Source organism: Zootoca vivipara, chromosome 16 (genome assembly GCF_965207765.1).
Source record: "Zootoca vivipara chromosome 16, rZooViv2.hap1.1, whole genome shotgun sequence".
In the NCBI taxonomy this organism is placed as follows: Eukaryota; Metazoa; Chordata; class Lepidosauria; order Squamata; family Lacertidae; genus Zootoca; species Zootoca vivipara.
The window spans coordinates 629509-642560 of NC_142599.1; the positions used below are offsets into that span (position 1 = coordinate 629509).

General features: G+C 48.1%; 1 protein-coding gene across 1 annotated transcript in view; it reads left to right on the top strand.

Annotated features, from left to right (window-relative positions):
- MN1 (MN1 proto-oncogene, transcriptional regulator) overlaps positions 1–5116 on the top strand; it is a 41902-nt gene extending 36786 nt beyond the window's left edge. The window contains exon 2 of the mRNA XM_060269286.2: positions 284–5116. Coding sequence (XP_060125269.2) covers positions 284–468 — 185 coding nt within the window. The 3' untranslated portion in view covers positions 469–5116. The remainder of the gene's footprint in view (positions 1–283) is intronic.
- Positions 5117–13052: the final 7936 nt, after the last annotated feature.

Below are 13052 nucleotides of genomic sequence, written 5' to 3' on the forward strand. Positions count from 1 at the left end.
GCAACTCCCATAGAGCCTTTGACTCCCTCCCTCCCTCCCAGTCCTGCCACACTCTCCTTCCACCCTTTCTTCCTGACAGATGTCACTGTCTCCCCTCCTCCTGTTCCTCCTCCTCCCACATTCCTTTCCCTTCTTCTTCCCAGAACATCTTGAGGCTGCCATCAGAAGCCTGAGAACATTGTGCATTGAGTTATTTCTGTTGTTGTTGTTGTTGTTGTTGTTGTTGTTGTTGTTGCTGCTGCTACACTGAGCTAACCATAACCTCTCTGTCCCCCCTCTGCAGCCCACGACCTCCCCTCAAGCAAGACCTCGGCCGCGGCACAGAGTGGCAGCCATTTGCAGTGCCTTTCTGTCCACTGCACGGACGACATGGGCGAAGCGAAGGGACGGACTGCAGTGCCAACGTGGAGATCCCTGCACTCGGACATCTCGAACAGATTTGGGACTTTTGTGGCTGCCCTGACTTGAAGAAGAAGGGGGGGGGAGGAGGATCTTTTCTTTTCTCTTTTCTTTTCTTTTTTTGTTTAAAGGGCCACTCCTGCGAGTTGGACTCTTTTTCTAGGTTGGTACCTGCTTAGCGGCATAGAGACTGGAAAGGGTTAATTTAAAATAAAGCTCACCATGATTTTTTAAAAAACACCTCTCACCATGGTATGTTACTACTGCCACCCACCCACCCCCAGGAGGACTGATCTCAGTGTGCCTTGCTAGCTGAGGCCTTCCTTGTCTCTCTGTATTCTGTGGTGAGGCAAGGCGGTTTTACTTTGTACACATTCCCCCGCCATGCTTTGTTCTGTCCTTGAAGTGAAATTGCCACCCTAAAGCCACCGAATGGATGATGAGCTTTTGTGCATCTCCTGCAAGCCAAGTCCAGGATTCAGCCTGTGCTGTTTCTTTCTAGAGAGCGAAACTAGGAGGGGGGGAGGGGGAATGTTCCTGCTGCCTGTCTGCTTTTCTGTCACAGAGTCTCATCCCCCATTCTTCTTGGAGCAGCCAGAGGGGCCGCCAGAGCCATTTGCCCAAGCAGGGGACAGAGCCAAGTGTCTCCGTGGCAGCTTCCCTCCAAGGGCACCGATTCTTCCATCTCACCCAAGGCCTGTGAGGAGGCAGAGGGTGACTTTCCTTCTTCCTCGCAGAATTTGTCTCGGCTGAGCTCAGTGTTGTTCCTGGTTGTGTGACAAGTGTATGCTTCCTTACAGGCGTGCATTGCTAAAGCAATTGAAACAGAGATTTATTAAATTTTATTTTAAAAACCTATTGTCATCCTGTGGAACCGGGCTGAGGCAGCTGAGGGCAGGAGCGGCTGCTGAATCCTGCAAGCTCTTCTAGGGCAGGGCTAAGCTGTGACCCTGTGGCAGAGCTGAAAAGCTGGGCAGGCCCCCCTCTCTCTTGTGGTGCTGGAAGGTGCTAGTTTCATTGGTGGTCAGTCCCCCCAACTTCTCTGCATTTGCTGGGATCCAAAGTGACGGGGCCCTCATCATTTGGGGCAGATTTAGCACAGGCCAACCAACCATTGGCTGGAGTCTAATGGAGCCCCTGGCTTTTAGAGGAGTGTTCCAGAGGAGCGCATCCTGTGCCCCTGTGCCATTTACCCAGGGAACCCTAAAAAGAGATGGCACGCAGTCTGCTGCCCTCCCATCACTTTTAAGTAGCATTGGCACTACTGAGTGGCTTTTTCCAGTCCCTCCGCCTCTAGGGTTTGAGCAAGGCCAGCGCAAGACATTCTGCCCAGGTAGTCTGAGGTTCTGCAGAACCTCCCGGCTGACTATGTCTTGCTCTGGTGAAGAACCCTGGGGAACCTAAGGTCTTTGGCAGACTGGGGCATTTGGAGCCAGGGGATCAAAATATTTTCTGTGCCTCTGCCGTTTTCCAGTGTCCAAAAATAGCTCTTAAATTTTAAGAGTAGCACAAGCGCTCTCTGGGGCCACCGCACTAGAATATGTCACTGCAGAAGGACCTTGCTCAGAGCAAGTCCTGGGTGGTCCAGTGCCACCAGCAAGTCCTGTGGGAGCACTGCTAGTGGGGCACTCGATGACAGGCAGGTGCAGGGCAGACTGGCATGGGGGGGACCATTTGCCACCCCTCCCAGTCCACTGCCTGAGGCAACAGTTGCTGGGTAGTTAACACATGGACTGACCTTATTTGGGCAAGTGTGTGTGAGAGAGAATTTGGAAAGGCCCTTGGAAAACGCCCAAAATGTGTTGGTAAGGCCACATGAGATTTAGAAAGCCACTTGAGTGATGTGGGTGTCTGCCACAGTCTGCAGTTCCTTTTGTGATCCAGTTCCTGCTGCTTCCCTCCATGCACTTCAAGGACTCTCCTGTCTGTCTGTGCCTCCCACCCTGCTCTCTCTCTCTCTCTCTCTCTCTCTCTCTCTCTCTCTCTCTCTCTCTCTCTCTCTCACTCTCACTCTCACTCTCACTCTCTCTCTCTCTCTCTCATGCCCACATGAGACCCCTTCTCCCCTCCCATGGGCCAGAAGAGGCAGGCTGAGCGTGATTCGCAGGCTGGACACATTTTGGATTCAAAAGGGCTTAATTCCATAGCCACCTTTAAAGCGGGGTGCCTGTTGCCTTAGCTACTTGAAGCTGCCTGGGCGAGTGGTCACTGGCTGGCATTGCCTTGATTCTCACAGCAAAGGGAAGCCCTAAGATGTCAAGGACTTGTTGGTCTTCAGCTCAGCCTTCCCCAGAAAGAGTCTGCTAGCTTCCATCTGTCTGGGCCATTGCTTTTCAGGCACAGGCTGTTGCTGCAACTTGATCTCCTCCCAAGCCCTTGGGGTCTCTCCCCCCCCCCATATCATACTTTAAAGCCGTGTAAATGTTGAGGTAATGGGAACGGAAAGTTGTGGAGGGGAAAGGCACCTCCTCTGCCTGCTTTTGGGCAGGATGTATTACAGCTAGGCAGCAGCAGTCCCCAGCCAGCAAGTCTGTGTCCTGGGATGAAGGAAAGGCCCTTTTAGGCTCTGGGCAAGGCAGTTCTTTCAACCTTTGCCTCACTGACTGCATTTTCCTGACTTTCTATTCTGAGCTTCTGGTTAGTTTCCTTTAATTGGAGGAGGCCACCTCCTCTTTCCTAAACCCAAGAAATTCAAATGAAAGCATTTTAAATGTCTACTCCAACTTGTGTGAAATTATTTTCATGTAGGTAAAGCTAGATTTTACATTTTCTTCCTTTCTCCCTGTGAAATGTGCAACTCCAGGCCAGCCAGAGAGTCTTTGGTCCCTTCCACATGACCTGTTCACTGAGCGTTCGTTCTGACTTGTGTGCAGGATGGGTGATGGACATGGTGTCACCTAGCAACCACCCCATGCTCTCTTGTGTTTTAGGCCATCACGCTCCTTCTCCTGAAAAGTCTGGTTTTAAGGGCAGTGGGAGTGCCAAACCCACTTGAGTTGTACAACCTGAATTTGGTTTGTGACTGAATCCCCCTCCCCCCTGTTGCAGGAGGCAGATCAAAACACTGCCTTACAGGAATGAAGGTGTCCCTCCTTGCTTCAGGCACATTGAAGAGAAGGAAGCAAGGCCTCCTGGGCAGGAGATCTGCTACTCAGAAGGGCTTGGGTTTCCACCCTTTGGTACCTGCCACCTCTGGGCGAATGGGCTGGGGGAGCAGAGCTGGAGGAGCTCCCCCCCCCTTGAGACCGCACAGGTGAGCTGCTGCTTGCAGTCCCAGTCTAGGAGCACAGTTGGCCTGGGGACATTCCCATCAAACCTCAAAAGATTATTTTAAACAAGGTTAATTTGTTTTCTTTTTAAAATTATGCTTTCTTGAACAATCAACACAACTGAAATTTTAAGTGTTTAAAGAATAAGAAAATTATTCAAGAACAAGAAATTAATGATGATAACAAAATAGGAACTTTAAAAATCATCCAGTAGATTAAACTCTCATTCAGGCAATTGGGGGGTGGGAGTTTCCAAATTGAAATCTTTTTCATTGTCAGAAAGTACTTTTGCAGCTAAGTAAATGGATCTCAGCAAACTCCTGCCGACAGTTTCCTGTTTGGTACCCCACCCCATGCAAGTTGGAAATCACAAGAAACTGACTGTAGGCCCTCGTATTGGGGAGAGATGGCTGTTAGGTGGCTTGCCCTAATTGGCACTTGGGCACGGAGGACAGTCTGCTTTCATGACATCCAGAAAATCCTCTCCAAAGCTGGATGTTCCACTTACCAGCCTGGCTGTTCCTTCTGAAAAGCAGGGCTTCTGTCAGAACCATAATCAGGTTAATTTGAAACAAAAAATAAAAAAAAATTCCTTCCAGTAGCACCTTAGAGAACAACTAAGTATGTCATAGGTATGAGCTTTTGTGTGCATGCACACTTCTTCAGATACACACGAAAGCTCATACCAATGACAAACTTAGTTGGTCTCTAAGGTGCTACTGGAAGGAATTTTTTTATTTTTTGTTTCGACTATGTCAGACCAACACGGCTACCTACCTGTAACAGGTTAATTTGCTCTGACATTGGTCTGATTCTCTGCACGCTGCAGAACCCTCTTTCCTTGAATTCTTAGATTTTGCCTCGCTTCAATAGGAAGTCCGGAACTGTTCAGCAGAATTCTTTCTCTTCCGGTGAAAACTGACCTGCAATAAACCAGAAACATTGGACAACTCATTTCTGCAGAGAGATTCTAAGATTAAATTTAAATTTCAGGGGACTCCCACTTTGCTGCTTTGTCTGTGTTCACCCCCCCCTAAAACAACTGCAGCTTTAAAAACAGTTTTTATAGACAAAATGATGCTATTACTTTGTATTGAATCTAATTCCTTAAAAAGAAATCCCTTCCCCAATCCCTCGCAAATCCTTACTGCATAGCAAATTCAGCCTGACAAACATTATTGCACATGTAAGATATGAATGTGGAGGGCAATCCGTAATCTAGCCTTTCCCCTCCCTCCTCTCGCCCCCCTCCCCTTTCTGGATTTTTTGTTTAAATTCATTTTTCAATGCTTGGTTGGAAGACTGTGACAAAAGCTCATGAAAAGTGAGTGTTATTTTTTCTTTTTTAAAATATGTAAAGTGCAGTCTTCTGTATTCATGCATATTGTATATATCTGTATATGTTTTACTGAGCAACTAAATAACAATAAATATGATGTTAATGGTGACTATTGGATATTTTTGCCTTAAATTTTGTATATCTTCTCTCCTCCAATGTTTTGGAGTGCTGCACGGAGGGTGTTTCTCTGTCCTCTTCTCTTTGCTGAAAGAGACGGGCAAGGGCAACATGCCCTCGCTTATCCAGAAGGGCTGGGTGGGTCTGGCCAAAGCTCATCTCTGCTTCTTAAGGCCCTCCTTCCTTCTCCCTCCCAGCTGTAACATGTCAACACCCTTTCATGATGTGCTTGTTTGAGACCAGATGTTTTCAGCTTGTCCTCCTCTAAATGGGGCATCCCCCTCACTTTCACTGCCACCCACATCTGTGCCAGTCAAGGAATGCCATTTTGATGATTTTAACATTTTCTTTCCGCAGATCTCAAAGAGTTATAGCGATGCCATTGCTGTTAACATAGCAGCCGAGCCATATAAAGTCAAAATCTGCAGGGCAGGTGTTTGCAGATATTGGGATCCATTGAGATCAAAGTGGTGAGGCAGAGTGGGAGCAGGAAAGTAGAGATGTTTCCAATAGTTTCTCTTGCAGCAGCACTTACATGCTTTGAGCCAGGTGTTCATGAGCCTGACTGAATTCTGAGAACATGAGATCCCTCCTAGATCAGACTAAAGGCGTGTCCAGCCTCCACTTCCCTACAGTGGTCAAGCACATGCTGTCAGCGATATAAGCACTATTGCCCCCTTGGGCCTGATCCAGCAGGCCTTTCTTACGTTCTGGAAGTAGTGCACAGCCATCACAACAGGTAGCCTTGGAGAGCCTTATTGCCCATGAAGTTGTCTAATTGCCCTTTGAAAAGCCAACTAAAGTTGGTGGCCACCATTACAAAGCAAGCAGGTTCCATCGTACCACCTCCTCTCAGTCTTGAATATCCCTCCACACTTCATGCGATGACCTCAGCTTCTAGTACTGGGATGGAAAAACCCAAAATATCTCCATCCACCTTCTCCACACTATGCATTGCTTTATGGACCTCTGAGGAAAGAAACTAAAAACTAAAAAATGTTGTTGCTTTTGCTGCTGTCTGATTCAGTTGGATGGGCTCCTCTTGCCCTACCCAAAGAACAAAAGAGGCCCTTTTGTCTGGGCTATTTGGCCTCTTTAGCCTTTATTAGAAGACCTAGAACCTCTTTAGTACAGTGTGTTTGATAAAGGGTGGAAATCCTTTTAATATGCAGTAACTACCAAAATGCAAAATAAAAAAATTCCTTCAGTAGCACCTTAAAGACCAACTAAGTTTTTATTTTGGTATGAGCTTTTGTACCAAAATAAAAACTTAGTTGGTCTTTAAGGTGCTACTGAAGGAATTTTTTTATTTTGCTTCGACTCAGACCAACACGGCTACCTACCTGCTTGTTTAAATTTGGGGTAGCTACCCCCCCCCCAGTTTGGGGGCTAAGGGCTCGTCCTTTTGTTTTCCTCCTGAAAAACCTGTGGGATTTCTGCGGATTGACGTTGGTGCCAATTTAGCACTAGAGAGCAGGTTTTCCATGGACAGTGGCATGGCAAGGGGGAAACTGCTCAGATGCTTTCTAGGAATGGGACAAATGGAAATGTGGATGAGCCCAGAGTGTGTCTACAATTTTCCTCACACCCCTCCAAGTCCCAGCCAGTTTTGGAGGCAATCCGGGCAGGCATGTCAGTGGGATGGATGGAGTCCAGTGGCTTGATGGGCATGCAGCTCATCAGTTCCTGCTCACCAGACTGATCATTTGAGGAACAAAGACACTCATCGGATCTGCGCGGATCAGCGGAGGAGAAGGCTCTCTGTCTCTGTGTGAGTGAGCCTGCTGGTGTGAGGGGGCCTGGATTTAAACATTTTAAAAAGAAATGCCCCATGGAAATCTCCCCCTAATGGTTGTGAAGAGCAGGTTTGGTCTGTGTCTCTTTGGTCCACTGTTTCACGTGCTGCTAACTCTGGATGGGCATCTTCTAGTCTTCCTCCCAGGGGCATAGCCAGGATTTTAGGGGGCAGGCTTTGTGTTGGTGGGCAGAACCGAGTTATATGCAATGCAATTGGGTAGTTGGTTAAGTTTTTTTATGTAGGGGAGCAGCTGCCCCCCCCCGGGCTACATCCACACCTCCTCCCTACCAACTATTCCTTCTTTGAGTGGGACTGCCTGCCTTCTGCAGAGCGGGGGGGGGGGGCAGGCAGGCGGCCTTCACACCCCCATTGGTCTATTGGGCTGCTGGTACCTCCATGTTGTTTATGCATGCTCAGGTACATATTGGGGTGTATCTGATGTGGGTCTCCTGAGGATCCGTTAAGGGCCCTGATGTAATTGTGCCTCCTGTTTGCTGATGGGATGATAATTTCACTGCCTGCCTTTTTGCAAACAACCCCCGTTTCCCAGTGCACGACCCCTGCCACGGAATTCTACCTTCTGAACAAAAAGTCCCGTATTCCCAGAGGCTGTGCTTTTGGTGAGGAGCCTGTGGGGATTTAATAGGCCGAGTTAACTGACACAGAAACTTCTGCTCTGAGGTTGGGGGGGGGCAGCTGCTCTCCATGCCCTTTTATCCTCTGCAGAATGCACCCCCACCCCGCCCCCACTTTCCCCATTATAACGGTGGGATTCTTCCTGCAAGAAAACTTTGCTGTGTAAATTTGCTCTTTGTGAAGAGCTCTTTGTTTAACCACGCATTGTGAGAATTTTCTGGGGACAGAGAGGCGCTCTAGCCCCTGCCCCCCCCCACTGAATAAAATCCAGCACATTACCACATTCATCAATAAGTGCAAGGCTGCAGGGAGTTGGAAGGCTCTACCCTGCGGCCCTCCTCCTTCTTGGTGGGGCTTTTTCCATTAACCCCCTGCTGCCTAACCCAAACACACAGCCCTGTTTTGTTAGCACCCTAGGACAAGCAGAGACCTTTTGTGGCTGGAGGAGGGAGCTGGGTCTGGAGGAGACAGCAGCTACAAAATGCAACCTTGCGTTTTTTGAACAAACTCCTTTTGGTGGGCCTGATGAGAATACAAAAGAGGGGCAAAGGCTTGAACTGAGGGGCTCACCGAAGCCAAGTCACAGCTTCTGAATCGCAGCAAAGGGAGGCCCAGGGTTGCAACTTGGGTAGCAAAATGACCCGGTCGTCCCATAGGTGGTTGGACCTTGCATTTTTACACTGCTGTACACACCAGAGAATAGACAGGGATGCATTTGCCCGATGTGCACTCCCTGATTCCTCTTCCTGAGCCTGAAACCACCCCCTCCCAATGCTTATTCTGTCAAGGTGTCATTTGCACATGCGCTGGTCCCTCCTCAAATGTCCCCAGCGCAGCTTCACCACAGGATGGAAGCTGCTTTGAGGGAAAACTCATCAAATGGCAGCATTTCTCAAGGATGTGCACCAGCCATGTCCAACAGGTAGACAGTGATCTACCGGTACATCACTGGACGTCTGCGGTAGATCATTGCCCCCCCCCAAGAAGCTGAACAACTGTGGCTCCCCTAAAGAAAGCTCAACATTTTACCTCCTCCCTGAAAAAACTCAACAACTTTGACCCGGACCCCCCCCAAAATGGGCCTTGCTCCTTTCTTAAAAAAAGCTCAACACTTTGACCTGAACCCCAAAAGGGGGTATATCACTGCCAGTTTTTTTTTAAAAATATTTTTTATTAAAGATTTCTTGAATTACAAAGGTGTGTGCAGTGTCTCTCATATTTTAACATGTATCATTTTTGCAAATCAAGTTTATTTGTTAAGACATTAAGAAGAAAGAGGGAAAAGGAGGTAGATAGGGGATGGGAGGGTGGATGGGGGTGAGAGTAGGTGACGGTGTTTCTGTTTTGCTTAATGTATGTAGGGCTTGATGTCAGCTTTGTTTGTGTTGGTACTCCTTTATTCGCTTGTGTTCTTTTGATGGTGAGAGAGATTGGGGTTGGCCAAGGGTGTGGTTGTTCATTTGTGATTGGCTATGATGGTCTTTGTTTTCGTGTGTGAGTGGGGTGGGTGGGTATTTTTGGGGTCAGGTTAGCCATACTGATTTGTATGCTGGCGGTAAATTTTTGTCATTATCTTGTTGGGCGGTGTGTGTGATAAAGAGGAACCATACCGGGATGAAGGCATCCTCTTCTATTTGTTCCCGTGCCAGTTTCAGCTTGTTGGTTAGTTTTTCTAGTAAGGCTGTTTCCCATACTCCTTGGTACCATTGGTCCATGCTTATTCCTGACAGGTCTCTCCAATGCCTGGTTATGACATTTCTGGTTGCTGAAAATAGGCGGGTTATGAGGTCTTTGTGGTCTAAATATCACTGCCAGTTTTTAACTCTGCGAGTAGATTGCAGTCTCTTGGGAGTTGGCCACCCCTGATGTACACGATTCGTGTGGATGGGGGGCTACCTTCATGCATACACTGAGTTTGGTGTGGTGGAGCCGCAGTAAATGCACAGCCTACAAGTATCCATTGGCAGCTGAGGGCTGACTAGGTGAAGCCTTGCAGAAGATGGGCAGATTCCCCCTCAGACCATGGCTTGGTCAAGGCAAAATGCCCTTCTCCCTGGCTCAGTCTGCTTTAGGACAAGAAGGATCAATGGCCCCCAGCAGCTTTGCTTCTCATAGGAAGAGGGGCACCCTGGGAAGCTGTCGACCAATGAGGAGCCTTATAGCATCACCTGCCTTTCAAGTGCTCACAAGGTGCCTTCTTGAGGCAGTGGAGGTGGGAGATCCCTCATCTGCCCTATGGATGAAAGCTTGCCTGTTCCCCATTAGGAGGAGAGACTGGCTCTCTTTCAGGGGCTTAAGAGGAGAGCATTGAGCGGAGAGTGGAGTTGTCAGACAGGCAGAGGGTCCTCTTCCTGTGTGCAATGCATGGCTTCTCTATTTGAGCTACCCGCTCCTGCCATAAGGGGCTCCAGGCACCAGAATATCCCAGCCTGTGAAGGGGGCATGCCTGGGGTGCACCATTGAGGAAACAGGGTTGCCTGTGCTTGGGGTATGTGCAGAGCACCAGGTGGAGGAATGTTCCCTAAATGTTCCCTTAATTAAAGGATTCAAACGAATCATCAGGTTGCTTCCAATAATTTGCAAACAGAATGTGCTCTGCTGTTTACTCACTAGCATGAGTGAGGAGGAATAATATCGAAACAATATATCCTCTCCTACCTTCCTTAACATTCCCACAATTCCTCGGCTTAAGCACACACTGAGGTCTTTATAGAGGCTTCAAGCTCAGCTCTTGCAGTGAAACAGTTGGACAAGATCCGGTGCCAAAGTCACCATATAAATAAGTCCCCTGAGCAGATGGCTCCTAATTCAGAACACTTGGGAGAAGGACCCTGGGAGGTATTTTGGGCTCCCACTTGGCTTGGCCTCTCTGCCCCTCTGGAACAGGAGGAGATGAGGCAACTTGCCCCAACCCTGGATCACCTTCCGTTTCCAAAGCTTTGGTTGGGTGGCTTCCATGGGTGACGTTACAGGAGAAGAGCCCTGGTAGGTCAGCGTGAAGAAGGACAGGAGTGTGGCTCTCTCCTGCCAAGGCACCACTGCACACGAGCAGCGAGGAAAGGCCCATGTGCCCTGAGGCACTCAGGGCAAGCATTGGGTACTTAGCCAATAGGAGGAGCTCCCTGGAGGTCCCGTGGGATCACACAAAGGAGACCTTGGTTTGTAGGTCCAGGGGTGGGGGGTGGGAGGGAGGGCATGTTGCTTCCTCTGAACCTCACAGCTCACCACATGATGTGACTCACCACCCTGTGGTGACGAGCTCATGGAAGCACCTTTCCTGGCTCCTTCGGTGATGGAGACATATATATATGTAAAGAGAGGGACTAAGGTGCTGAACCGCAACCAAAGTTTATGAGGCAGACATGCAATAATGGCTTAAAGTTAAGGAAAATGTATTTATTACAACACTTTTCATGAGCAAGTTATCATTTTGTCAAACTTTATTAGGGAAAGTAATTAATGGGCTGTAAAAGGTGCCAGTGCATAGCCAGGGAAAGAGCAAGCCCCGTGCAAATTGACACCTGGGAGATTTATGGGCCCCTGTCCCCCATTTATTAATATGGAGAATGCACATGAAGTTGGCTGTAGCCAAGAGGTGTCCTCAGGAAGAGCCGCTTGCAGTGCCTTCATGCGAGGGATGCCCCAAAGGCTCCTCCTCTTCCTCCTTGGGGTCTCTCTGCACACACTCTCTGGCCCAGAGTCCTCTTCTTCAGGCAGGCCAAAGCGTTAAAATTGACACTGTGTTGCTCCTTGCACTGCCCTTTCCCTGCCTTGCAACCAGTGGGTCTGTTGCTGTTGTTATAGCAAACATGGGCATGTGAGCATCACTGCAGAGAACATGCAGAGACTCCATTTGAAGATCTCTCCCTCATCACAGTTGATCAGGAATATGAAGACGAGCAGCAAAGTCAGTCCTCCAGGAATATGCAGGTGACCTTGGAAGGGACACCACATGGAAGAATCCCGACCAAGCCTATTAGGAGGCATGTAGTGGTGATAGGGGATAGGGGTACAGAAACAGTGATCTGTGGGCCTGACAAGACGTCTTGAGAGGTGTGCTGTCTCCCTGGGGCCAAGATCCAAGATGTAACAGAACGGCTGCAAGGAATCATAAAACCCACTGACAAATACCCCTTCCTTTTGGTCCATGTGGGAACCAATGACACTGCAAGCCATAGCCTCCAGAAGATCAAAAGTGATTATGAGGCTCTGGGCAGGAAGTTGAAGCAATTAAATGCATAAATTGTCATCTCATCTGTCCTCCCAGTTGAACGACGTGGCACAGGGAGAGGGAAAAATAGGGGAAGTGAATGGTGCAAACAGGAACGGTTGGATTCTTAGATCACGGTCTGCAGTTTCTTGAAGATGGACCTCTGGCAAGTGATGGGCTGCACCTCACAAAGGTTGGGAGGAATGTTTTTGCCATGAATCTCAAAAACCTCATCAGGAGGGTTTAAACTGACTTATGTGGGGGAGGGAGACAGTGGTTCTGAAGGTAGGAGTCTACCAAGTGCTGTAGATGATTACCCAAATGTCAAGGACCAAATGGAGCAAACAGCACGTGGGAGGAAAAAATCCTTAAATAAGAGACATGGGGGAATGATCAATGGTCTTCAATGTCTGTATACTAATGCACAGAGCATGGGAAATAAACAAGATGAACTTGAGCTCTTGGTACAGCAAACTAAATACGACAAAATAGGCATCACTGAAACCTGGTGGGATGAGTCTCATGATTGGAAGGTAGTAATAGAGGGATACAATCTATTTCAGAGAAATAGACCAAACAGGAAAGGAGGAGGAGTGGCGTTATACGTCAGGGATGTGTATACCTGTGAAGAGATCCAGGATTTAAAACTTCAAAGCCATATTGAGAGTATCTGGGTCAAAATTAAGGGAGAGAAAAATAACCATGATCTCATTGTGGGAGTTTACTATAGACCCCCCCCCAAGCCAAACTGAGGACACAGATGAAGCCTTCCTGGAACAGATGACCAAGCATTCAAAAGGAAGTGAGATAGTAGTAATGGTGGATTTCAACTATCCTGATATTTGTTGGATGTCAAACTCAGCCAAGAGCATAAGGTCAAACAGATTCCTCACTGGCCTTGCAGACAATTTCATTGTCCAGAAAGTGGGAGAAGCAACAAGAGGATCAGCCATTTTAGATCTGATCCTAACCAATAGTGATGACCTGGTTAGTGGGGTAGAAGTGGCAGGATCATTAGGTGGGAGTGACCATGCTCTTCTGGAGTTTATTATACAGTGGAAAGGAGCAACCAAGCATACTAAGACTCAAATTCTAGACTTTAAGAAAGCTGACTTCAGAAAACTCAGGGAAATGCTGGGTGAGATCCCATGGACAGCAATACTAAAAGGGAAGGGAGTTCATGATGGTTAGGAGTTTGTTAAAAGGGATATATTAACTAAAAAGAGATTAAAACACACCAGCATCCATGTGTCCGAATGTCATGAGCAAGCACTGAAAAGAAAA